At 41.6% G+C, this 24,270-nt stretch overlaps 1 protein-coding gene and 1 long non-coding RNA gene across 2 annotated transcripts in view; one reads left to right on the forward strand and one right to left on the reverse strand.

The window, feature by feature from the left end:
- The window catches only part of LOC138792313 (uncharacterized), a 39,136-nt gene extending 29,508 nt beyond the window's left edge, over positions 1-9,628 (reverse strand). Inside the window, exon 1 of the long non-coding RNA XR_011363118.1 lies at positions 9,514-9,628. This is a non-coding gene — a long non-coding RNA (uncharacterized lncRNA). The remainder of the gene's footprint in view (positions 1-9,513) is intronic.
- LOC138792311 (collagenase 3-like) lies at positions 1,482-11,828 on the forward strand. The gene is made up of 10 exons (XM_069969586.1): positions 1,482-1,607; positions 2,629-2,873; positions 4,285-4,433; positions 5,334-5,459; positions 6,218-6,379; positions 6,704-6,821; positions 7,863-7,996; positions 9,046-9,205; positions 10,588-10,691; positions 11,259-11,828. Exons 1-10 carry the CDS (start codon positions 1,488-1,490, stop codon positions 11,357-11,359), a joined length of 1,419 nt encoding a protein of 472 aa, XP_069825687.1. The 5' UTR covers positions 1,482-1,487; the 3' UTR covers positions 11,360-11,828.
- The last annotated feature ends 12,442 nt before the right edge of the window (positions 11,829-24,270 follow it).

Raw genomic sequence — 24,270 nt, forward strand, 5'->3', positions numbered from 1 at the left:
TCTGGGAGTGACATCAACATATTATCCAGGAAGTGACATCACCATGTTATCCAGGAAGTGACATCACCATGTTATCCAGGAAGTGACATCCCCATGTTATCCAGGAGGTGACATCACCATGTTATCCAGGAAGTGAGCTCACCATGTTATCCAGGAAGTGACATCACCATGTTATCCAGGAAGTGACATCACCATGTTATCCAGGAAGTGAGGCCTTGATACAGTAGTAAGTGCAGGGGAAAAAAGCTCTTTATAAGCATTTCCCTTAATAAGTGTATATTGGAGATTTGTATAACTTTTGGGGGGCAATACAATACTTTAATAAGACTTTAACTGAATAATGCACATATTAATATTAAAGTACAGGGACTATGCACACTGTGATTTCAAGTAGTGATACCATAGTGATGTCACTAGTCATAAGAGAACTCGTCGAATCAGAACGCTTGGCATCTGACCTGCAGCTGCTGGAGACGTTGGATGCAGCCACAGGCCTATGGCCTACAGCAGCATCCAACTTCTTCAGCCACTGGTAATCAAATGCCGAGACCTCTGGGTTCAGACAGACTCAAGCATGCTCTTATAGATACCCCACATATCATCAGGAGAAAAACTAGCCAAGCTGTGTCCCTGAGTAAGTTTACTGTCTTCAACAACTGCGTAGCCCCTTCCCTTTGGAAACTCTTGTGCCGTTGTAATAGCAACCAAGACTGGCATTGAACTAAGAGTTCCTGACAGCCTACAGGTTTTCCCTTTGATTACCTTCCCTCTGGACTGCTGGACATCTGATAGCAAAAAAGAAGAGATGACCCACTCATGCCATAGGCTATATCCATGTTTTCCAGGACTCCCTAAGGCTGCATCCAACTTTTTCAGCCACCGGTATTCAAATAGCAAACTATCCAAGTCAAACATGCTCAAGTTGCGCTCATCTCTACTAAGGATTATAACTTCATGGTTCGAAACGTGTTGGCCATCAGTTAGGGCCCATCATGGTTTTATCCATCTGCTGCCCATCTATTATATAGAATTAACACCTTATCTATCCTCCTCATCTCTGACTTCCCATTAACTCAGGACAACTTGCTGCCTGGACAAGATTCCGGCTCACGGCCGTCCGTCCACAATCATTTCTTCCTCTGCGTTTTTTTTTCTTTGAAGTTGTACAGAGTAAAAAGTTTATTTTGCAAAGTAATGAGTAAAATCCAGCATGGTGCGGCACTTTGTGCAAGCCAGTACTTCCCACACATAAATCTGCTGAGGGCATGTTTACTCTCTGATCTCCTGCTCGCAGGGCACAGATGGAGAAGTTTTTCTGTTCCTCACCACAAACCAGGATGTCTTCTGGGGGGATTTGGGAGTAATCATATTTACCATTCACTGGTTAGAAGTTTTAGCACGTCTCAATGGAGTGACTCACGGCTCTTACACTATATAAGGGGCTTATAGGCAGCCAGCAGCCAGCAGAGCCTCATAAGGAACCCAACATGTCACCTGCAATCTCAGCGTCCGTCTGGCTGCTGGCCGGTCTCAGCCTTTGTTTTTCCATCCCTATTCCTGTGGAGGACAGCGATGAAGTCACGGAGAAAGATCTTCGCCTTGCACAGGCATGTATAGTTCTTTTACAGTCTATTTTATTAAAAAAAGATTTTATAGTTCTATAAAGTTCTGTGGTTTATAGTTATTGTACTGTTTGTATTTATTTTTTATCATTTTAGTATTGTATATTTATGGTAGTTATACACTAGAGAGCTGGACCCCAATGGGACTTTCTCTACTCTTTCTCTATCTCTTTATTCAGGCTAAATATGCTTTGGACCCCTATTCTCCTAAAATATGGGGGTCTCAAAAGTGGGACCCCCAATCATCAGATAATTACCAATATCCTGAAATTGTCAACCCCTATTAACAACAATAATTTGCATCTCACACACATCCAGGACTCTGGGATCTACACTAGAAATGAACGAACCTTGAGCGCGATTGGGTTCGTCCAAACCCAAGTGTGCGGCATTTAATTACTGGTGGCTAAAGAAGGTGGATGCAGCTCTAAGGCTACCATAAGCTGCATCCATTATTTCCAGGACTTACTAAGGATGCATCCAATTTCTCCAGCCACCGGTAATCAAATGCCGCACATTTGGGTTTGGACGAACCCAAGTGTGGTCAAGGATCGCTTATCTTTAACTCACACCATCTCTAGAGCCAAGGGCCCCTCACTCATGTGTTTTCAGAATCCTTGCCACTGCAACTTGGCCGGGTGGGGTGGGGGCACCTTGTTCTAGAGATAGACAACCTGTGTATTATATCTCCAGTGGGTACGTTATAAAAGTTTGATATTGGAAAATGTTTGATATCGAAAGATACTGTCAGTAGCCAACAATCATTTTCCAGATTCCACATTCTTTTCGTAGAATCAAAGGAGGTCCAGGCTGATATCTGCTTCTTATTTGGTGTTGAAAATTTTCATAGTCTTCAAAAGCTCTATAATGTTAACAATCAAGGTGGTAGAAAGTAGTAACAGGGCATCAGGACCTCTTGTTACGGGTGGTCTGGAGAGTGGTGGGATCAAGTAGAACATAGAAGGTGTTAATTTTTTACCATTTGTCTGTTTTATTTTGTCTGTAGAAATATCTAAGCACGTTGTACAGCTCTGCATCCAACCCCATTGGGATCCTAAGAAAGAGCGGCGTTAATAGGGTGACGGCCCAACTAAAGGAGATGCAAGCCTTCTTTGGTCTGGATGTGACTGGCAAACTAGATGAAGAAACTCTGGATATTATGAAGCAGCCGAGATGTGGAGTTCCAGATATAGGAGAATACAACTTTTTCCCAAGGAAACTTAAATGGCCCCGAAACAACCTCACCTACAGGTATCTGTATAACTACATTGGTTTTCTATTCAACCCTTCATTGTTAGCATTATGATATATCAGATTTTTGAAAGCCATTTTACCCATATAGTAGTCTACATATCCTAGATGTCACTTGATGCAAGTATTGGATATGTTGGATTCCAACCACCTGATTGTGTTGTTCTCCAAAGGTGTCTGTATTGTTAAAGGGGTACTCCAGCGGGGGGGCACTTTTTTGCTGGGATCGGGGAGGAGGTGGCCGAGGGAAAAGACCTCCACTCACCTCCCCAGTTCCAGTGGCGGGTCCTGCATCGCAGCGCTCCGGTGCCCGGTTCCCGGCCGCTTCAGGGTGTCTGACGTGACGTCTCAGGTCTGCTCAGCCACTCAGTGACGGTGGCGGGATCCGTTTCAAGTCCGCTCAGATCCCCCCTCTGTCACTGAGTGGCTGAGCGGACCTGAGACGTATCGTCTCGGGCCCTCGTCAGACACCCGGTAGCGGCCGGGAACCAGGCACCGGAGCGCCGCGATGCGGGACCCGCCGCTGGAACTGCGGAGGCGAGTGGACGTCTTTTCCCTCGGCCACCTTCTCCCCGGTCCCAGCAAAAAAAGTGTCCCCCCCCGCTAGAGTACCCCTTTAACTCCATTGTATATTAGATTCTAAAAGTTTTTTCCATTTCAACTTATTTTTACATAAATCTGATTAATATGATGGTACAAGTCTCCAAATCTGGCATAAAGGGGTTATCCGATGGTCTGGTCTCTTGGACAACTTAAGATCATGAAGCTCCAGTCTGCATGTTCGCCCACCACTACATTCATTCTCTATGGGACTTCTAAATATTGGCCGGAGTGATGGGATTGCCCTTGTTCACAAGTCTTGTAGACAGTAAATGGATTGTTGGACGAGCATGCTTGTTGTCGCTTCATTTACTTGGGGAGACAACTGACCTCTGTTCTCATGATCAGTCGGGGTCCCTGTGGTCAGTCCCCTATGGATCAGCTAGATATCTCCTATTCTATGCATAGGGAATAACTTGTAAATCCTTTGAGCTTAAGACACCTTGGCAGCCATCATGCCATGCCATCCCCCATGTTAGCCTACAATGGAAAAACTAATTCACGTGAAGAACTTTAACCAAGACCAAGTACAAACTGGAAAATTTAGATGTATCGATAGCGAATAGGAGATACAACGTAAAGAAACTAATGATAGGGATTATAGAATTGGCAAACGTAAAGTTCACTGACTATAACTGCTATACCCAATGAGAGAACTTCCTTCTATTCTGAGGGCCATGAGACCTCTTATATCCCTCTTAGCCACTTTCTTGAGGTGTTGCGTAATATCTTAGCTCATCTTGTGATGTAGAATTTTGATTCCATGTTTGAATTTTTCCTGTCTCGTAACATATTTTTCTTTTTCTTCTAGAATTGTTAACTACACCCCAGATTTACCACATGCAGACGTGGACCGAGCAATTAAGAAGGCACTAAAAGTATGGAGTGATGTCACTCCATTGAACTTCACCAGGCTGCGGTCCGGCACTGCTGACATCATGGTTTCCTTTGGAAAAAAAGGTAAGGCAATTGGCAGCCATTCTCAGGTTATGGGAAGGTCACTTTTGCCTCATGGTCACCTGGAAATATATATTTTCACCTTTTAAACTGGCCATAAACCCTAGACATGTGTTGGTTGAACATGTGTAATGTGTTCCCCAATTGTGGTGTAGGAGGGAAAGAGATTAGGAATGTTGGATATCAGCTGTTCTTGAGGATAAAAATCACTGCCATCGCTCTCCATTGAGAACAGATGCCCACTTAGCCAAACATGGTGAAATTTTAGCTTCTATATTACCCACAGCTCATACCTTACCAGTTATGAGTACACCGTGCCATAGTCACAGCCATGTGCCCTTTGTGGCAGTTTGAGGTAATTCTCATGGGGGGTAAGACCCACAGGACACACCAAAGACACCGATGTGACCTAGGAGTACTCCACCCTTTGGGGATTCCATGGTGGTGGGTATTGGTGCCTTCCAGACCACCAGCCATCCTAATTAGATCTCTCTGGGTATATAGAGAGAGCTATCAATCAAGGTTGGTGGGGATAGGAGAACCATCAGTGATAACTCCCATGACTAGTGGTTCACACTAGTTGATGGGTTCCCTTTAAGGTGTAGTATACTGATGGGTTGATGGGTTCCCACTGATGTAGTATACTGATGTTCTCATATGTAGGTCTAATGTATGGCAATGGGATCATTACACCTATACCTGTTGGTACTGTGCCCAAGCCCAATTTCCTCCATTCTCCCATTATGTAGATAACCATAGACGGCCTTGTGCTGAAAAGTGGACTTAAAGTCAGATAGTCCTATTTGTGAAGGTCCTCCCCATCACCTCTGTAGGAACCTCCAAAAATCCTACTTATTTTTATTTTAACTTTAGTGTCGATGCTGATGTTCTCTTTCTCTCTAGAACATGGTGACTACTACCCATTTGACGGCCCTAATGGTTTGCTCGCTCATGCTTTCCCCCCTGGAGAAAAGATTGGAGGAGACACTCACTTTGATGATGATGAAATATTCACCAATGACTATAAAGGTGAGTTCTAGATCAGTTCTAGAATCTAATGGATGTTGTACAGAACCTCAATATATGGAGCTGCTACTCAGTGGGATAAGTCTACTCTTAAATAAAGATGAACAAATTTTCAGAAATTTTTTCCCCAGTCAAATACCACTCGATTTATCTATTGGATTCGGTTTGGTCTAAATTCATCAAAAGAGCCCCGATTACCATGAGGTCTCCTAGAACTGTAACCAACTGTATCTAAGTTCTTTAATGCCAAGACAGCATAACCTTAACCCTAGGTTACTAAGCCTAAATCTACTAACCAAAACTTAGGGTTCATGTTTGTAGGGTTAGCATTATCCATTCTGTTGGCATTTCAAGCAATTCACTGAAATCTAAAAAATTTTTTGAAATTCAAAACAGATTTGATTGTTTAATCGGGAATGAATAGGGGAACTGGGATGAAGTTAATAGGCTACACGAATGGTGCAACCTGACCCCACAATTGATTGAGCCTTGTAAAGACCCTACATAAGAGTGCTGGTCTTGCCCTAAGTCTGTGGTCTTAAAACTTTGGCTCCATGGCTAGGCCTTGTGGTTTCACAACAGCTATGGAGATCACTCATGTATTCCTTATGGTACTAGTAGTTTTGGTCAGATTAGCTTGAGGCAGATATGTAATGGGAAACTAAGAAAAAAGTTGGAGAATTCCATATTTATTAACATCATAGAAAAACATTTCCTTTTTATTGGCCCAATACCTAAAAGTGAGTGTTGCTGTTTTGCAGGATACAACCTGTTCATTGTCGCTGCTCATGAATTTGGCCACGCTTTGGGCCTTGACCATTCCAGAGACCCGGGGTCCTTGATGTATCCAGTTTATAGTTATGCAGAAACCACCGGCTTTATTCTTCCTGATGATGATGTGCAAGGAATTCAAGAGCTATATGGTAACTATAATAGCTTATGTTCTCTTCCTAATACTATAAGCTTAGCAGAACGGTTGTAGGCCTTATATCGACGGCTGTTCTGCTTTCACATCCTGACCTGATAACCTGCATTAATAACATTGTAGGGATCTCTAATGCTATTAGTTTGGGTGATTTGACCTGCCTGCCATGGCTGTAATACAGACGCTATAAGGCGGCCTTATTATAGTTATCTCAATGAGGCCTTGGAATACAATGGTATAATCGGGACATTTCTAGATTCCCTTTTAAGAAGCAATTTTTTGATCTTAAACAGTTAACTAAGAATCTTTACTTTGATTTTAGGGCCTGGTAACAGAGACCCAAACCCGAAACACCCCAAAACACCCGAAAAGTGCGACCCAGACTTAGAGATTGATGCCATCACCGAACTCAGAGGAGAAAGGTTTATCTTCAAAGACAGGTTGGTAGAACCCAATATTCAGCCATGAATAGATTAGTATAAGGACCCCCGTCATGTCCATATACTCTGGTATGGTCAGAGCAATGAGCCGCTAACAAGTATAACATTTGTAATACTAAATGTCTCCTATAGGGGCCACTACAGGGAACAGGTCTGGCTTGCAGTGGCTTCCCTTGTCCAGCCTCTTGGAGGCCGTCTCTCATATTATAGAACATTTGACAAGACAATGGCTGTCTGTGGCCTATTAGAGCCTGAATATTATGGAGAGTTCTGCTCAGGACTCGCTCCATAAGATAGAATGATCAGGAACTAGGCCAAGCCAAATGTTAAAGGGGTACTTCGGCAATTTTTTTTCCTTTCAAATTAACTGGCATTAGAAAGTTATATAAATTTGTAATTTACTTCTATAGTCTCCAGTCTCCCAGTACTTATCAGCTGCTGTGTGTCCTGCAGGAAGTGGTGTGTTCTTTTTAGGCTGCCACCTCTCTCTATGTCAGGAACTGTCCAAAGGATTTGCTACTCTTCTGCACAGTTCCTGTCATGGACAGAGAGGGCAGCAGAGAGCACCGTGTCAGCCTGAAAATATTACATCACTTTCTGCAAGACATACAGCAGCTGATAAATAGAGATGAGCGAACTGTTCTGACTTTTCACTCTCAGCAGTTCACTCTCTCATCATGCCTTTGATCCCGGCTGCATCGTTGCGCTCCCGGGAATATGCGGCCAGGATATTCCAGGGAACCGCTGTTGAATTCCCTGGAATATCCTGGCCGCATACTCGCGGGATTGCAACTACGCTGCCAGGATCAAAGGCATGCCGAGAGAGCGCCGATGCCGTCGGACCAAAAGTCCGACGGTCCACTCATCTCTACTGATAAGTACTGGAAGGCTAAAGATTTTTAAAAAGAAGCAAATTACAAATCTGTATAACTTTCTGAAACCAGTTGCTTTTTAAGAAAATTATTTTTGCCAGAGTACCCCTTCTTCTACATACCGATTTAGTGTAAAATCTATAAATTTGACTCTGTCTTCTTTATCCAGATTCTTCTGGAGGGTTCATCCACAGATGACAGATACAGAACTGACCGTGACTAAAGCTTTCTGGCCCGAACTTCCAAACAAAATTGATGCTGCTTATGAAAATCCACAGAAGGATCTGGTTTACATTTTTAGAGGTTTGTAGGAACGTTGCTATTATTTTAAATTATGTTTAAGGCTGGGTTCACACTACGTATATTTCAGTCAATATTGCAACCAAAACCAGGAGTCGATTAAAAACACAGAAAGGATCTGTTCACACAATGTAGAAATTGAGTGGATGGCCGCCATTTAATGGCAAATATTTGCTGGTATTTTAAAACGACGGCTGTTTTATTGAAATAATGGCCGTTATTTACTGTTATATGGCGGCCATCCACTCAATTTCAACCTTGTGTGAACAGATCCTTTCTGTGTTTCCACTCCTGGTTTTGGTTGCAATATGAGGACAACAATACTGACTGAAATATACGTAGTGTGAACATAGCCTAAATATTTTTAAACTCCACCCACTCCCATCTTATTCTAACGATCCTTGGGATCTGAACAGCCCCCCCCTACCCTGATCAAAACCTGAAATGTGTTTCCAAAATCTTTTAAAATGACAGGTACACTTTAGGTGTTCCCATTTTGGCATTCTAAATATTGGCAAATTTGGTTGATGTAAAAAAATTTTTTTATGTCATCTGTTTTCAATCTTTCATGTGATCACATGACCCCAAAGGTTTGTGTAATCTGAGTCAGATAACCCCTTTCTATAACCATTGATTTGATCTTTATTTGGTAATAATGCAGTTCCTCAGGGGAGGGGCCTCCTACAACTTCTACCACCTACTAGGAAAGTTGATAAACCCAAACAAGTTGGGCCTCTCTTATAGGTTCTCACAGAACTGTCTAAAACACGCATGCCCTTAGTAATTGCTTTTTAAATTTGATAACACCTATGGTGGCGTCTGATTGGCTGTTATAGTTATTTCAAGAAACCTCTAAATTTTATTGGTTTATTTTATGTCAAAGAATTCATCATTTCCACAAAACTTTTACTGGTAAAATGAAATATGCAGAAACCAGATTTTTTTACAGAAAATTTTTCAGAATATTAAGATGAAATCTTAATTTTAGCTCATCAACGGAAACATAATAATTAAACGGTAATTGCACTTATAATATTTTAATCTCTTTTCAGGGAAAAAGTTCTGGGCCCTGAATGGATATGATATATTGGAGGACTATCCCAAAAAATTATGGGAACTTGGTTTTCCAAAAATTTTGAAATCTATAGACGCAGCTGTTCATAATGACGCAACTGGAAAAACGTATTTCTTCACTGGGGACAAGTACTGGAGGTAAGATAACCCCCATCATTAGCTGTGATACAACTACTCATCCCAAATAATAATAGGAATTGTACAAACTGTGAGTTAATTGAGGGTCAATATGTTTGATGTCCTCTACTGAAAGTAGCTTTAGAACACTGCGCATCCCTTCAGTGTAATATGTCATGTCCCCTGAGGTGGCGCTGCAGGGTAATTAAACACTTGTTCTTTTAAAAAGGGCCTTAATCGAAGAAGGTTGTCCCACAAAGCAAAATAGGTAAAACAGATGTATACTACAACGGAGTAAAAATGTACTGCGTTTAAGTAAAGTAGCTTACCTCCCTGTACTGTATTTCTGCCCCATGGATCTGACCACTTCCTGGTTTCCTTTCTGAACTGTGACCCTGCTGTTGCCACGCAACAGTGTACACACTTTCCCACAACCTCCCTTGCTTGCACCTGCAATGAAGACCAACTGCCAATACTATCAGGTAACTGCAGCATAAACTAGTGATATGAATGCTAAACAGATCGGTGTATTACTTACATCATTTTGTTCAGCCGTTCTCCTAATATGCAGGAGAATAGGCTTCTTACCACACACCTCTCCCCGCCCTCCAGCTGCTGATTGACAGTTGACTGCCTATACACAGCATGGATAGATAACTGCCAATCAGCAGCTGGTGGGTGGAGTTTTCTGCTTCTCATGAATATCCAGGACTACTGGGCTCATGCACATGTCATTCAGGAGGATATCTCTGGATCAGCTGCACAGAACAATGTAAGTGATACATCATTCTATTCAGCTTCTCTGTCACTACTTTATGCTACCCTTATATAGGACACCATAAACCTACTGACAGAGTCTCTATAAACTAGACATGTGTGACCCACCTTAGTAGATGTCCTTAGGCGGGTTGTAACCAAGGGCAAAAGGACAAAAAAAGTAACTCTATGTGTGATTGGTAAGTCTGAGTCTCTCAAACAGGACTTAAAAAAAAAAAAAGTATATAATTGAAATATGTTTGATTTAACATAATGTATCAATTTAAAACATCTACTCATCACAGTCTTAAAAAAGTGAATATTAATCTAACTCCCTAATGATGGCAGCAGTCCATCCACCTTTCTGCTTTTTGGAATATCCAGAGTTAGAGGGGGTCGGAGTATTTAGAAAAAATATTGTTTTTGCTAGCTCTGCTAATAATAACTATAAAAACAAGTATAAACTAAATCCATCAGCTTCTGCGGCCAGGGCTGTATGCACAGGAAATACCATCTTAGCCTGGCGTGCAATTATAAGTTGTGCTTGGACAAAATTCAAGAAGGAGCGAGGGAAGGAGGGACGGCTGCCAAGAGCAAACTTTCAGTTTTTTTAAATATATGTGAAAAAATCCCCTTTTCTGTTCCAGCTATGATGAAGAAAGTATGAGTATGGATAAAGGGTTCCCCAGGATGATTGCTGATGACTTTTTAGGTATCGGGGAAAAGGTGGATGCCGCCTATCGAAGAAATGGTAAATATAGAGCCACCATTTTAATTTTAATGATAATGTTTCTTTTAGAGAATTTTATAGTTTTTTACTTATTGTTCGTAGAGACATGTCAAAAGTTTTTTGATTGACCATTGATTGCTAGAACAAGCCTGGAGAGAAGCATGCCAAACACGTTCTCTTCTCGGTGGGGGTCTGAACACCTACACCTGGTCCAATCAAAAATATTGACATGTCTCTAGGACAGAAATACTTTAAGAATGGAGGTTTGACCATGTCAACATGTTCTTCACGAATGATCCAGCATCGGAGATTATTGTCTGATTACTGAAGGACTGGCCACTGGGACTCCCATGGTTTACGAGAACTAGGTCCTGTGTCCTCCTGGAGTTATGGTCAGATATCTATGGGTCTGATAATAGTAGTTAAGTTTGTACCCAGTGGTTGGAACCCTCTGATTAGACACTGATCATCTATCCACAGTGTCATCTGTAGGATCATTGTATGTTTAGTTCTTCATGGTGGTAAGAGAAGAACGTGCCTGGTATGAGCCCTAGTTATATTATTCACATATTCTCCCATCTATTCTAGGTTATATCTACTTCTTCAATGGACCCCTTCAATTTGAGTACAGCACCTGGAGTAAGAAGGTGACCCGATTAATGAAGACCAACTCCATCCTCTGGTGCTAATCCTGGGCGTAACCACTGTTTTCCACCATGGCAGCCTGTGAGGAGCCATGTGTAATATCTAGTGCCAGTCCTTTCTAGGGTTCAGGACTTTCGATAGCTATTACGCGTGTCTCCAGTTAGTACCATTTACTGACACTACAGACCTTTATTACTCGCTCTTTCTTTTCTATGATGTTGGTTATTTATGGAGTCCAAAACGTAAACTGCTTGGTACAGTGGGCCAACATGTTTAGAGCAGGACAATATGGGGTAAAGAGTAACCATAGTTCTGGAGTAAATATTACACAATTGCCAATAGAGTGTCCAAAATAAAGGTTTCTCCCATGACTTTTATATTGGTGACCTGTGGTGGTCCTAGCACCTCTACTGATCAGCTGATGGAAGGGGTTGCGACCGAGATGGTTCCATAGACTTACACTAGTCCATCTTGGTTACATGGCATAGAGCCGTGAGAGAATGCATTAAGTGCACATCTCTGGCTCTTCCTGAACACTCAGACCCTGACCGATTAAAATTTTTGCCAAGTGTCTACAACATGTCAAGGTATTTCACATTCCTGTTGATCGATAAGATCAAAGCCTCCGAAACAAAGTTCTATCTTCCCATAGCTTATGTGTAATGTCCCTCGTATGCATGTCCATGTCCCCTATGGCAATCTGATAAATAATAGGGCAGAGCCCTTGCTACCTATGTTACTGCTGGCAGAGAACACGCCATGACCAAAGTATTTTATGACCCCCTATAATTGACTACTGTTTTATTTTGGATGATCTATTTTTTTAGGTATTTATTGTATCTTGTTTTGTGCAGTTTATGGTTTATAGGTCACAAAGCTGCTTCTTTGTAGATTTTTTTTATATATCCATGTATAGAAACAGAGTGGGATATATTCCCTGCTCCAAGAAGGAAGCCCTGAGGACGTTCTGATGATGTCACTGCCCATGTATGGAATGCTTCCATATATGGTCAGACCATATATGGTAATTGTCCATATATGACAGTGATATCATCAAAGCTTCTCCAGGGTAGGCGGGTTGGCTCCTCCTCCTGAGCTCCATGCAGAGCAGTGGTACAACTGACAGCCAATTGGAAAGTTTTGGAATGGAATGGGTGTTTTGGTGGCTGTCAGAATTACCACCACGCTGCAGGGTCTTCAGGAGGAGAGGAGGAAGAAGGTCACTAAGATCTAGTGATAGTGTCCATAGTGACATCACTAGGACTACCCAAGGTATCCATGAAGTCGATGGCTGTGATGGATACTTTAGAATGGAATCCATCATCCATCCGCTAATATGGTATCCACTTTATTTTTTATAAAAAGTCTCATGTCATACTAAAGGGAACTTTCTTAGAGTTGATCCAGTAACAATTCAATAGAATCTTGTGATGACACCGATGTGGATGTTGTTGCGTCCCACAAGATGTGGGCAGGCAGCACGTCTACTTCAATGACTTGCATGTTCGCTCTTAATGTGTTTGTATTGTTGCAATTGGAAAATAAAGATGTCGTGGTTTTGATGTTTTCTTGTAAATTCTTGAGGCGAAAAAAAAAAAAAAAAATGCTTAGAAGACATTACCGACCCTTTGTATCCTGTGTCCTCCGCCAAGTCCTGATGAAAGCAAAACACCGAAATACGATTCCTGGTTGGCAGCGAGTCCTGCGGTGTCCTTCTATAACCCGGAGCGGGGAAAGCTGACTGAGCAAAACACCCAATCCTCAGCAGGAATGACTCAGCGTCTGCTGCCGCGTACCGTGCCCGAGTCAGGGGAAATCTAAGAAAAAACTACTATCTGATATATAGGAATGTGATCCAGACAATAGTATAGTGCAACTCCCTGTATTCTGCCATCTATCTATCTATCTATCTATCTATCTATCTATCTATCTCCTATCTATCTATCTATCTATCTATCTCCTATCTATCTATCTATCTATCTATCTATCATCTATCTATCTATCTATCTATCTCCTATCTATCTATCTCCTATCTATCTCCTATCTATCTATCTCCTATCTATCTCCTATCTATCTATCTATCTATCTATCTATCTATCTATCTATCTATCTCCTATCTATCTATCTCCTATCTATCTATCTATCTATCTATCTATCTATCTATCTATCTATCTCCTATCTATCTATCTATCTATCTATCTATCTATCTATCTATCTATCTCCTATCTATCTATCTCCTATCTATCTATCTATCTATCTATCTATCTATCTATCTATCTCCTATCTATCTATCTATCTATCTATCTATCTATCTATCTATCTATCTATCTCCTATCTATCTATCTATCTATCTATCTCCTATCTATCTATCTATCTATCTATCTATCTATCTATCTATCTCCTGCGGTGTCCTTCTATAACCCGGAGCGGGGAAAGCTGACTGAGCAAAACACCTAATCCTCAGCAGGAATGACTCAGCGTCTGCTGCCGCGTACCGTGCCCGAGTCAGGGGAAATCTAAGAATAAACTACTATCTGATATATAGGAATGTGATCCAGACAATAGCATAGTGCAGCTCCCTGTATTCTGCTATCTATCTATCTATCTATCTATCTATCTATCTATCTATCTATCTATCTATCTCCTATCTATCTATCTCCTATCTATCTATCTATCTATCTATCTATCTATCTATCTATCTATCTATCTATCTCCTATCTATCTCCTATCTATCTATCTATCTATCTATCTATCTCCTATCTATCTATCTATCTATCTATCTATCTATCTATCTCCTATCTATCTATCTCCTATCTATCTATCTATCTATCTATCTATCTATCTATCTATCTCCTATCTATCTATCTATCTATCTATCTATCTATCTATCTTCTATCTATCTATCTATCTATCTATCTATCTATCTATCTATCTATCTTCTATCTATCTATCTATCTCCTATCTATCTATCTATCTATCTCCTATCTATCTATCTATCTATCTATCTATCTATCTATCTATCTCCTATCTATCTATCTATCTATCTATCTATCTATCTATCTATCTCCTATCTATATCTATCTATCTATCTCCTATCTATCTATCTATCTCCTATCTATCTATCTCCTATCTATCTATCTCCTATCTATCTATCTATCTATCTATCTATCTATCTATCTATCTATCTATCTATCTATCTATCTCCTATCTATCTATCTATCTCCTATCTATCTATCTATCTATCTATCTATCTATCTATCTATCTATCTATCTATCTATAGTGGTAAACTCCACAGCACTCAGGTTCAAGTTGAACAAAAAGGTGAATTTATTTGTGCATAAGTACAGCAATCCAAACGCAACGTTTCGGTGGCTTCACGCCGCCATTTTCAAGCGTGTTCAAAGTAACATGTTCACAAAATTTATACATCAGTGCTCAAATTTCATTGGTGATTCAAAATTATACAAGTGCATACATCTGTGTTTATGGAATCACAAAGAACTCCCACTTAACCCCTAGTGTTACATAGTAAAGAATAAGTGCTTGTTCAGTCACAGAAGGCTTAAAAAAAAACCACCCTCGGCAAGAATTAGTGCTTCATTCTGACATCCCAGTGATTAAAAGCTTCAATCAGCTTGAAATGTTCGGCATGTTAGCCGCTTCAAAAGTAGATACAAGTCCTTGTTTAAATTTCATACAAAGGGTTACATTGTATCGGGTCATATGTTACTTTGAACACGCTTGAAAATGGCGGCGTGAAGCCACCGAAACGTTGCGTTTGGATTGCTGTACTTATGCACAAATAAATTCACCTTTTTGTTCAACTTGAACCTCAGTGCTGTGGAGTTTACCACTATATATATCGTTGGAATCCTTGGTCAGGACCCTCCGCTGGCACCGCCGACATCTACTGCTGTGCTGCTCAATTTGCTTCTTTATCTATCTATCTATCTATCTATCTATCTATCTATCTATCTATCTATCTATCCTATCTATCTATCTATCTATCTATCCATTATCTATCTATCTATCCATCTATCTTCTATCGATCGATCGATCGATCGATCAATCTACCTACCTACAGTGGTGAAAATAAGTATACGCTGCCTTTCACCTACACAGAATGGAGAGATGTAATGTTTCTCTGTAACTTCACCTGTGAGAGACAGAATCTACAGAGCATTCCAGATAATCACATCTCTGCAGTTACAGAGGTCGGACGTTTCCTGGGGTCCTGACCAGGTTTGCAGACACTGCAGCAGGGATTGTGTCCCCCTCCTCCACACATCTTCACAGTTTTGAGGTTTCGGGGCTGTCACTGAGTAATATGAGTTTCATCTCCTCCAAAGATTTTTTGTTGGGTTCAGGCGTGGAGACTGGCCGACAAACTTTTTTTTTAACATATAGAACAATCATCTGAAAAATCCCCCATGTATCAGGGCCCTACCTTCCACTCTTTTTATGTTAAATATATTTTTAAAGAATTTTTGGTGACATTTTTTCTAATTTTCCATTTTTCGATCTATATTAGAAAATAATCTTGAGATCTTGCAATTTTCATTTTCACCACTGGGGTTAAAACTAAGGGTCTCATTCCACGGGCCGATTAGGGCCCGATCAACGATGTAAACGAGCGCTGATCTGCTAGATCGGCGCTCGTTTACTGGGCCTGTTCTATGGCCCCAATGATCGTTAAGCAAGGGCTTCAGGGACATCGTTATCGATGTCCTTGCAGCCCTTGCACCATACATTACCTGTCCGGGCTGCAGGTCTTCTCCTTCTCCTGGTCCCACGCGCAGAAGCTTTGGAGCGGGGCTGTCAGAACTGACAGACCGCTCAGCCAATCACTGGCCACAACGGTCCCGCCCAGTGATTGGCTGAGCGGTCTGTCAGTTCAGACAGCTCCGCTCCAAAGCTGCTGCGTGTGGGACCAGGAGAAGGAGAAGCCATTCGCTGGTGGCGAACGATGATTTTAGGTCTGAACCTAAATGAACGATCAGCCGATGACACGATCATCGGCTGATCGTTCTCTCTATTCCACCGAGCGATAATCGGCCGAATTGGGCCAATTTGGATGATTATCGCTCCGATTCAGCCGATTATAGCTCCGTGGAAGAGGCCCCTAAGCTTAGACTTTCTGTTGTGTCTGTGGTGATAAGAGGAGGCTGCTGTAACGTGACCTGTACAGCAGGTACAGCATTGCAGCATCATGTGACACCAGTAGATACAGGAGACAACAGCTACCTGTGGAATGACTTCTTTACAGGTCATAGAGCACGCTCAGTAATGCTTCACATTCATCTCAAGGGGACAGAGTCTATTGTTGTGTATCTCTATGAGTCTTGCAGTAAAGCATATCACTAAATGCTGTTAAGAACAGCCCAGGCAAGATGGCTGCCCCCATAACAATGTACAAAAAGGGAAATAAAAAAATTTAGTAAGAAAATAGAAACAGATTAGAATAAAAGAACAAATTTTAGTATCTGACAATACACTGAAATTTTATTTTATTTTTATTTTATTACTGTAATTTTTTTAATTTTATTTTTAGTTCAATATTATGCTTTCCTCAGTTGCTTTTTAACAGCACTTAGTGACACGCTTTACAACCAATCCCATAGAAAACGACTCAACAAAGACCTAGTCCTAGTGACCTAGTGGTGATAATAGAAACTGCAAGTAAAATGGAAAATTAGAAAAATTATTACCAACATTTTTTAAAACAATAGGAAATTTACACATTTTCCAGGATCATGCCCTCAGTTTGGATATTGCAGCTCTGTTCCATTGAAGTAAATGAGGATGAGTTGTAATAACCGCACACAACCTGAGGACAGAAGTGGCGCTGTTTTTGCAGCCATGTTTTTCTAATCGCCATTAAACTAAGCTAAAAAGTAACAACGACAAGTGTGCTGAAGGGCCGCAAAAAAGTCCCTGTATATATGAGGGTAAATGATCGCATATGAATGTGAACCACAGAGTCACAGGGACATCGGGGGGATCTTTATTTGCTGCAGAGGTTTTACATCTGCTAGTATTTCTATCCTATAAAATCTTAACCAACCAAAGCCGGGGTCCATTCTCCTGTGTTCTTTATGCAGGAAGATCTACACAGCAAAACAGATGAAGCAGAAGAAGTGTTAGTTCCTCTGTTTGACCACCAGAGGTCACTATTGTATCGCTTCATGTGATCCCTACAGCAGCGTTTTCCAATTCTTCCAGGTATCACTTGCTCAAACAATGATCGCAGCTTGAGCGCCCCCTACAGCAGCCCCCCCCCCTTCCCAATTTATTGATCGACTTTTCCATGTTAAATTAAAGGGGGACTCTTGCAATTTATTTTCCTTTCACATCAACTTCTTTCAGAAAGTTATATAGATTTGTAATTTTCTTCTATTTAAACACCTCCAGTCTTCCAGTACTTATCCGCTGCTGTATGTCCTGCAGGAAGTGGTGTATGCTTTCCAGTCTGACACAGTGCTCTCTGCTGCCACCTCTGTCCATGTCAGGAACTGTCCAGAGCAGCAGCAAATCCCCATAGAAAACCTCTCCTGCTCTGGACAGTTCCTGACATGGACAGAGGTGGCAGCAGAGAGCAGTGTGTCAGACTGGAGTGGAGCCAGTGCCAAGACAGGGAAGAGCAGCCTAGTGTTCTGGCATCCCCATTGTTACTGAACCAAGCCCCCAGGGCCAGAGACGCAGCTATACTAAATATTTATAGTTTGTTTTAATTATATATATATCTATATATATCTATATATATATATATATATATATATATATATATATTTTTTTTTTATCCAAATGTATTCTGTAAGGGGTTATTATGCAATTGTTATAATACATGGCACTGCTACAGGCGATGGGGGAGACTTATGGCGCTGTCTTCTAGTAAGATTTGCATTGTTGTCCATAGCAACCAATCACAACTCACATAGCAACCAATCACAGCTAAACTTTCATTTCTCTTATTTCTCTGGTAAAATATAAAGCTGTACTGTGATTGTGATTGGTTGGTATGTGAGCTGTGATTGGTTGGTATGTGAGCTGTGATTGGTTGGTATGTGAGCTGTGATTGGTTGGTATGTGAGCTGTGATTGGTTGCTATGTGAGCTGTGATTGGTTGCTATGTGAGCTGTCATTGGTTGCTATGTGAGCTGTGATTGGTTGCTATGTGAGCTGTGATTGGTTTCTATGGGCAACAATGCGACTCTTACTAGAAGACAGTGACATAAGTCTTCCTAAATGTATACAGCCATACCGCTTACATGGAAGTCCTGGGGTACATAGGAAGGCGCCTGGCTACAATGGTTTCCCCGGCGCTGTTATGTGAAGTTGGGTGGGTGGGATATATTAGGAAGAAGCAGTGTGTGTATTATAGCATTGGGCAGTTTTTTCCAACCGTTTTCACATAGGGGTATCCCTACCAAATAATGTTCTGCATAAAATTCAGGTATTCAGTGACTCGCAGGTGACGTCTTCTTTGATTAAGACATCGCTTTCCCTTTTCCTCTCCATCTGGCCCGGACCACCATAATTATTTCTTGAAGCTACAATTCCTCTCCTCAGAACCTACCAGACAAACATCTTAGGATCCACATTGTGCCAGCAACTTTCTACCCTTTTTCCCACCTACAGGCTCCCAAACTGTAGTAATTCCACTTTTTGGAGTAATGCGCAGTAAAGGGAATAGGTATATGGGTTGCCCCATGCATGTAGGATCTCCTGCTGTGCCTCCATATAGTAATAATGCCCCCTGCTGTGCCCTCCATATAGTAATAATGCCCCCAATGCTTTGCCCCAATAGTAATAATCCCTCCTGCTGTGCCTCCATATAGTAATAAAGTCCCCTGCTGTGCCCCCATATAATAATAATGCCTCCTGCTGTGCCTCCATATAGTAATAATGTCCCCTGCTGTGCCCCCATATAGTAATAATGCCTCCTGCTGTGCCTCCATATATTAATAATGACTCCTGCTGTGCCCCTATATAGTAACAGTACCCCCTTTGCTGTGTCTCTAGTAATCATGTTCCCCTGCTGTGCCCCCATAGCAAAAATGTCTCCCTGCAGTGCCCCCATAGTAATAATGTCCCTGTGTATTTTTCGTTTTATAAGACGTACCTGATGATAAGACGCACCCAGGTTTTAGAGCAGGAAAAATGGAAAAAAGCTGTTCAGTGCCATACTACACAATGAAGGGAGTTTGTCTCCATTCATTGTATTGTGGTGATGATATTTAACTGCAGCTCAGCCCCTACAGAATGAGGAGCCCCTATGCGGGTGCGATGGGGATGGGCCGTTGAGGGAGAGCAGCGGCGGCGGGCGGACGGGTGGACGGCTTGAGAGCAGCATCGGGAGGAATGAGGGAGGGAGGAACGAGGGAGAGAACCTTCCCCCACACTAGTGAGAGCGTCTACAGCTGCATGCCGGCATTTGGGCCCGGCATGTTGGCTTTATAAGACGCATTGAGTTTTTCACTCCACTTAAGGGGGGAAAAAAGTGTGTCTTATAAAGCGAAAAAATACGGTAATTCCCTCTGCTGTGCCCCCATAGTAGTAATGCTCCCCTGTGCTGTGACCCCCATAGTAAAAATGTCCCCTGTGCTGTACCCCCATAGTAATAATTTCCCCTTGCTGTGCCCCCATAGTAATAATTTCCAACTGCTGTGCTTTCTAAGCGGAGGGGTAAACTGCAGCCCTTCTGACTGTGGCTTATCTCTCCTAGGATTTCCATCATGCCCAAACCCTATCTCCACTGACATAATCTTTTAGGGAGCACACGGCCAACTAATGCAGGTTTCTAGAGAGGTTTATAGAGACCTTAAAGGGAAATTATCAGCAGGTTAGAAGAATCTAAGTTTCTTTTTGCATTTTGGTACACTGGGATGGAGCTACTGCCCCCAGTACACTAATCCACCCTGGCCGGCGTGCTTCCCCCGACCGGCCTGCTTTGCTGGAGGGTGGGCTGGCTGGGAGGAATCAGTGCACAGTGGGCGGTAGTCTCACCCCCAGTGCACCAAAACATCACGAAAACTGCACTGAGCATAAATGTAAGAAACTTACCCTCACTCTCAGCACCCCGTACGCTATAGGGACATATGAACAGGTTAGATGCTTCTTTCTTCTTCCCTTTAAGGCTAAATTCACATGGGCCTAACATTTTAGCAAGTTCCTGTAGTTACTGTGTGACCATGGGTGTGATGGTCTGGACCAATAGCTGGCAGATTGGGTCATCAGATATGTGGTCAGGCCTAAACTGGTTTGGCCTAGAAGATGAATGTTGGGTAACCTGCAGCCGTCATTTACCAGGGAAATCAATGGTGCATGTTTTCTGCATTAGGATATGCGAGGGTAACGTGTAACCAGATGCTGATCCTCAGAAGTTGGTCAGAGGATGTGTTACATCATTGGTTTTTAATTTTGTGGTTTAGACTATTGCACAACATTACGTGCAATCTAACCAGACTAGATAACCCTTATATACACTATTTGCATATATTGAGTTCCATGGATGTGATAGATAGGGACTCCCCCTCCATTAGCCAAAAACAGCATCTCTCCCAGTAAAGTAATTTACACCTTACCCAAATAGATTGCATCAAAGTACCTGCAAGGCTATGCCCATATACTGTGTGGCATGTACCCCTATAGATATGGGGGGGGGGTATCTAAAAATAGTCTGAATTTTTTTTCTATTATTAAAATTATGCGGTACTCATTCATTGCACCACATGTAAGGGGAGGTGTACACACATAGGACCTGCAGGGGAATGTATTGAATAAATAAGATCAATTCTCCGTGTTTGCGTGGGTTTCCTCTGGGTACTCCGGTTTACTTCCACACCCAAAAATATACAGATAGGTGAAGCGCTGCGGAGTCTGTGTGCGCTATACAAATTAAAAAAAAAAAATGTGCAGAAGCCTTTATTCGAGCTATGTCTATATAGAAGGGGGCACTTGGAAGAACACATCATTTAGCACTCTGTATGTCTATATAGATGGGGGGCACTTGGAAGAACACATCATTTAGCACTCTGTATGTCTATATAGATGGGGGGCACTTGGAAGAACACAACATTTAGCACTCCTTATGTCTATATAGATGGGGGGCACTTGGAAGAACACATCATTTAGCACTCCTTATGTTTATATAGATGGGGGGCACTTGGAAGAACACATCATTTAGCACTCCTTATGTCTATATAGATGGGGGCACTTGGAAGAACACATCATTTAGCACTCCTTATGTCTATATAGATGGGGGGCACTTGGAAGAACACATCATTTAGCACTCCTTATGTCTATATAGATGGGGGGCACTTGGAAGAAAACATCATTTAGCACTCCTTATGTCTATATAGATGGGGGGCACTTGGAAGAACACATCATTTAGCACTCCTTATGTTTATATAGATGGGGGGCACTTGGAAGAACACATCGTTTAGCACTCCTTATGTCTATATAGAAGGGGGCACTTGGAAGAACACATCATTTAGCACTCCTTATGTCTATATAGATGGGGGGCACTTGGAAGAACACATCATTTAGCACTCCTTATGTCTATATAGATGGGGGGCACTTGGAAGAACACATCGTTTAGCACTCCTTTTGTCTATATAGATGGGGGGCACTTGGAAGAACACATCATTTAGCACTCCTTATGTCTATATAGATGGGGGGCACTTGGAAGAACACATCATTTAGCACTCCTTATGTCTATATAGAAGGGGGCACTTGGAAGAACACATCATTTAGCACTCCTTATGTCTATATAGATGGGGGGCACTTTGAAGAACACATCATTTAGCACTCCTTATGTTTATATAGATGGGGGGCACTTGGAAGAACACATCATTTAGCACTCTGTATGTCTATATAGATGGGGGGCACTTGGAAGAACACATCATTTAGCACTCTGTATGTCTATATAGATGGGGGGCACTTGGAAGAACACATCGTTTAGCACTCCTTATGTCTATATAGAAGGGGGCACTTGGAAGAACACATCATTTAGCACTCCTTATGTTTATATAGATGGGGGGCACTTGGAAGAACACATCATTTAGCACTCCTTATGTCTATATAGATGGGGGGCACTTGGAAGAACACATCATTTAGCACTCCTTATGTCTATATAGATGGGGGGCACTTGGAAGAACACATCATTTAGCACTTCTTATGTCTATATAGATGGGGGGCACTTGGAAGAACACATCATTTAGCACTCCTTATGTCTATATAGATGGGGGGCACTTGGAAGAACACATCATTTAGCACTACTTATGTCTATTTAGATGGAAACACATTAATTAGCACTCCTTACTAAGTCAATAGAGCTCCCTGCGTGAACTTCAGCAGCGTTCCGGAATCTACTACTGTAGAGAAAGCAATGACAAGTCTATAAAGATAATTGAGCAGTAATTCTTCTCTTTAAGTTCAATGTTTATCCAGTAAACTGCAGGGATTTACTGTGCAAACATTCTTACGTTTCCTTTCACTTACACACACACACACACATTATAGAGGAGTGGATGTACTATTCATAGGGTGGAAAACCTGTTAATGATCACTGGGTAAAAGTCAATGATAAGAGGGTATTAGTCACTTCACTAGGACCTTTGTGATCAATAACTTGGGTTATTATCCATGTTCATTACATAATCTACTAAAGATTTTATTATCAAGGAAATTTACTACTTCACGAGAGAGACTGTCACTCATTGAGGACAGACGTGAGATCAACAAAAGTGTTGGCAAGTCAAGACTAGACAAGGTGACTACATTCTAACCTATCACGTTAGTAGATGGGCACTTGCTTACGGCAAGGGAACCTTAATCTTTCTTATATCACTACGGAAATTCTTGGTGGTACATAGAAGGTGTCTCATAACCTCAAACAGACTACTGATGTCTTCGAACCTTAAGTAGACCATTAATGTATATTAAAAAACTCAGGTAGATCTTCGGTGTCTCAAAATTTCAAGTACACCACTGGTGTCTCAGAACCTCAGTCTATTGAAGTCTTAGAACCTAAGGTAGATTATTGGTATCTCAAAACCTTACGTATACCACTGGTGTCTCAAAAGTTCAAGTAGACTATCAGTGTCTCAAAAGCTCAACTAGACTATCAGTGTTTCAAAATCTCAAGTAGACCATTGGTGTCTCAGAAGCTCAAGTAGACCATTGATGTCACAAAAGTTCAAGCGGACCATTGGAGTCTTAGAAGCTCAAGTAAACAATTGGTTTCTCAGAAGATCTAGTGCACCATTGCTGTCTCAAAAGTTCAATTGGACTATTGGTGTTTCAGAAGTTCAAGTAGACCATTGGAGTCTTAGAAGCTCATGTAAAAAAAAATTGGTGTCTCAGAGGATCAAATGCACCATTGGTGCCTCAAAAGTTCAAGTGGACCATTGGTGTCTGAGGAGTTCAAGTAGACCATTGGTGTCTCAAAAGTTTAAGCTGACCATTGAAGTCTTAGAAGCTCATGTAAACAATTGGTGTCTCAGAAGATCAAGTGCACCATTGGTGCCTCAAGAGTTAAAGTGGACCATTGATGTCTCAGAAACTTATGTAGACCATTTATGTTTCAGAATCTCAAGAAGGTCACTGCTGCCTTAGAAGCTTACGTAAACCGTGTAAACCACTAACGTCTCAGAACCTCAAGAAAACCATTGGTGTTTCACTGGTGCAACAGAGCACATGTTTGGGACCTGTAAATGGTGCAGGACTCCTTAATCATAGGAAGAGAAACAAATAAATGCTTGGACAGTGCTAGGCTTGGTTTGGTGTCTTATTTTTAAAGACCTTTGGCACTTTATCAGTGTTGTACAGCACCTATGGGGGTTGTATATCTTGTGGGAAGCATTGATAAACCTAAGGCGTTAATAGGTGCCTTTATCTCAGTGGTGCTTCCCATTGAATATTGTTGCCTCAAAATCTCAAGTAGAACATTGA

Source organism: Dendropsophus ebraccatus, chromosome 5, assembly GCF_027789765.1.
Source record: "Dendropsophus ebraccatus isolate aDenEbr1 chromosome 5, aDenEbr1.pat, whole genome shotgun sequence".
NCBI lineage: Eukaryota > Metazoa > Chordata > Amphibia > Anura > Hylidae > Dendropsophus > Dendropsophus ebraccatus.

Excerpts from the sequence above, each read along its gene's own strand:
- LOC138792311 (XM_069969586.1), top strand. The coding sequence starts at position 1,488 with ATGTCACCTGCAATCTCAGCGTCCGTCTGGCTGCTGGCCGGTCTCAGC. Across the intron at positions 4,434-5,333 it reads GGTTTCCTTTGGAAAAAAAG|AACATGGTGACTACTACCCA; the intron begins GTAAGGCAATTG and ends CTTTCTCTCTAG. Across the intron at positions 5,460-6,217 it reads ATTCACCAATGACTATAAAG|GATACAACCTGTTCATTGTC; the intron begins GTGAGTTCTAGA and ends GCTGTTTTGCAG.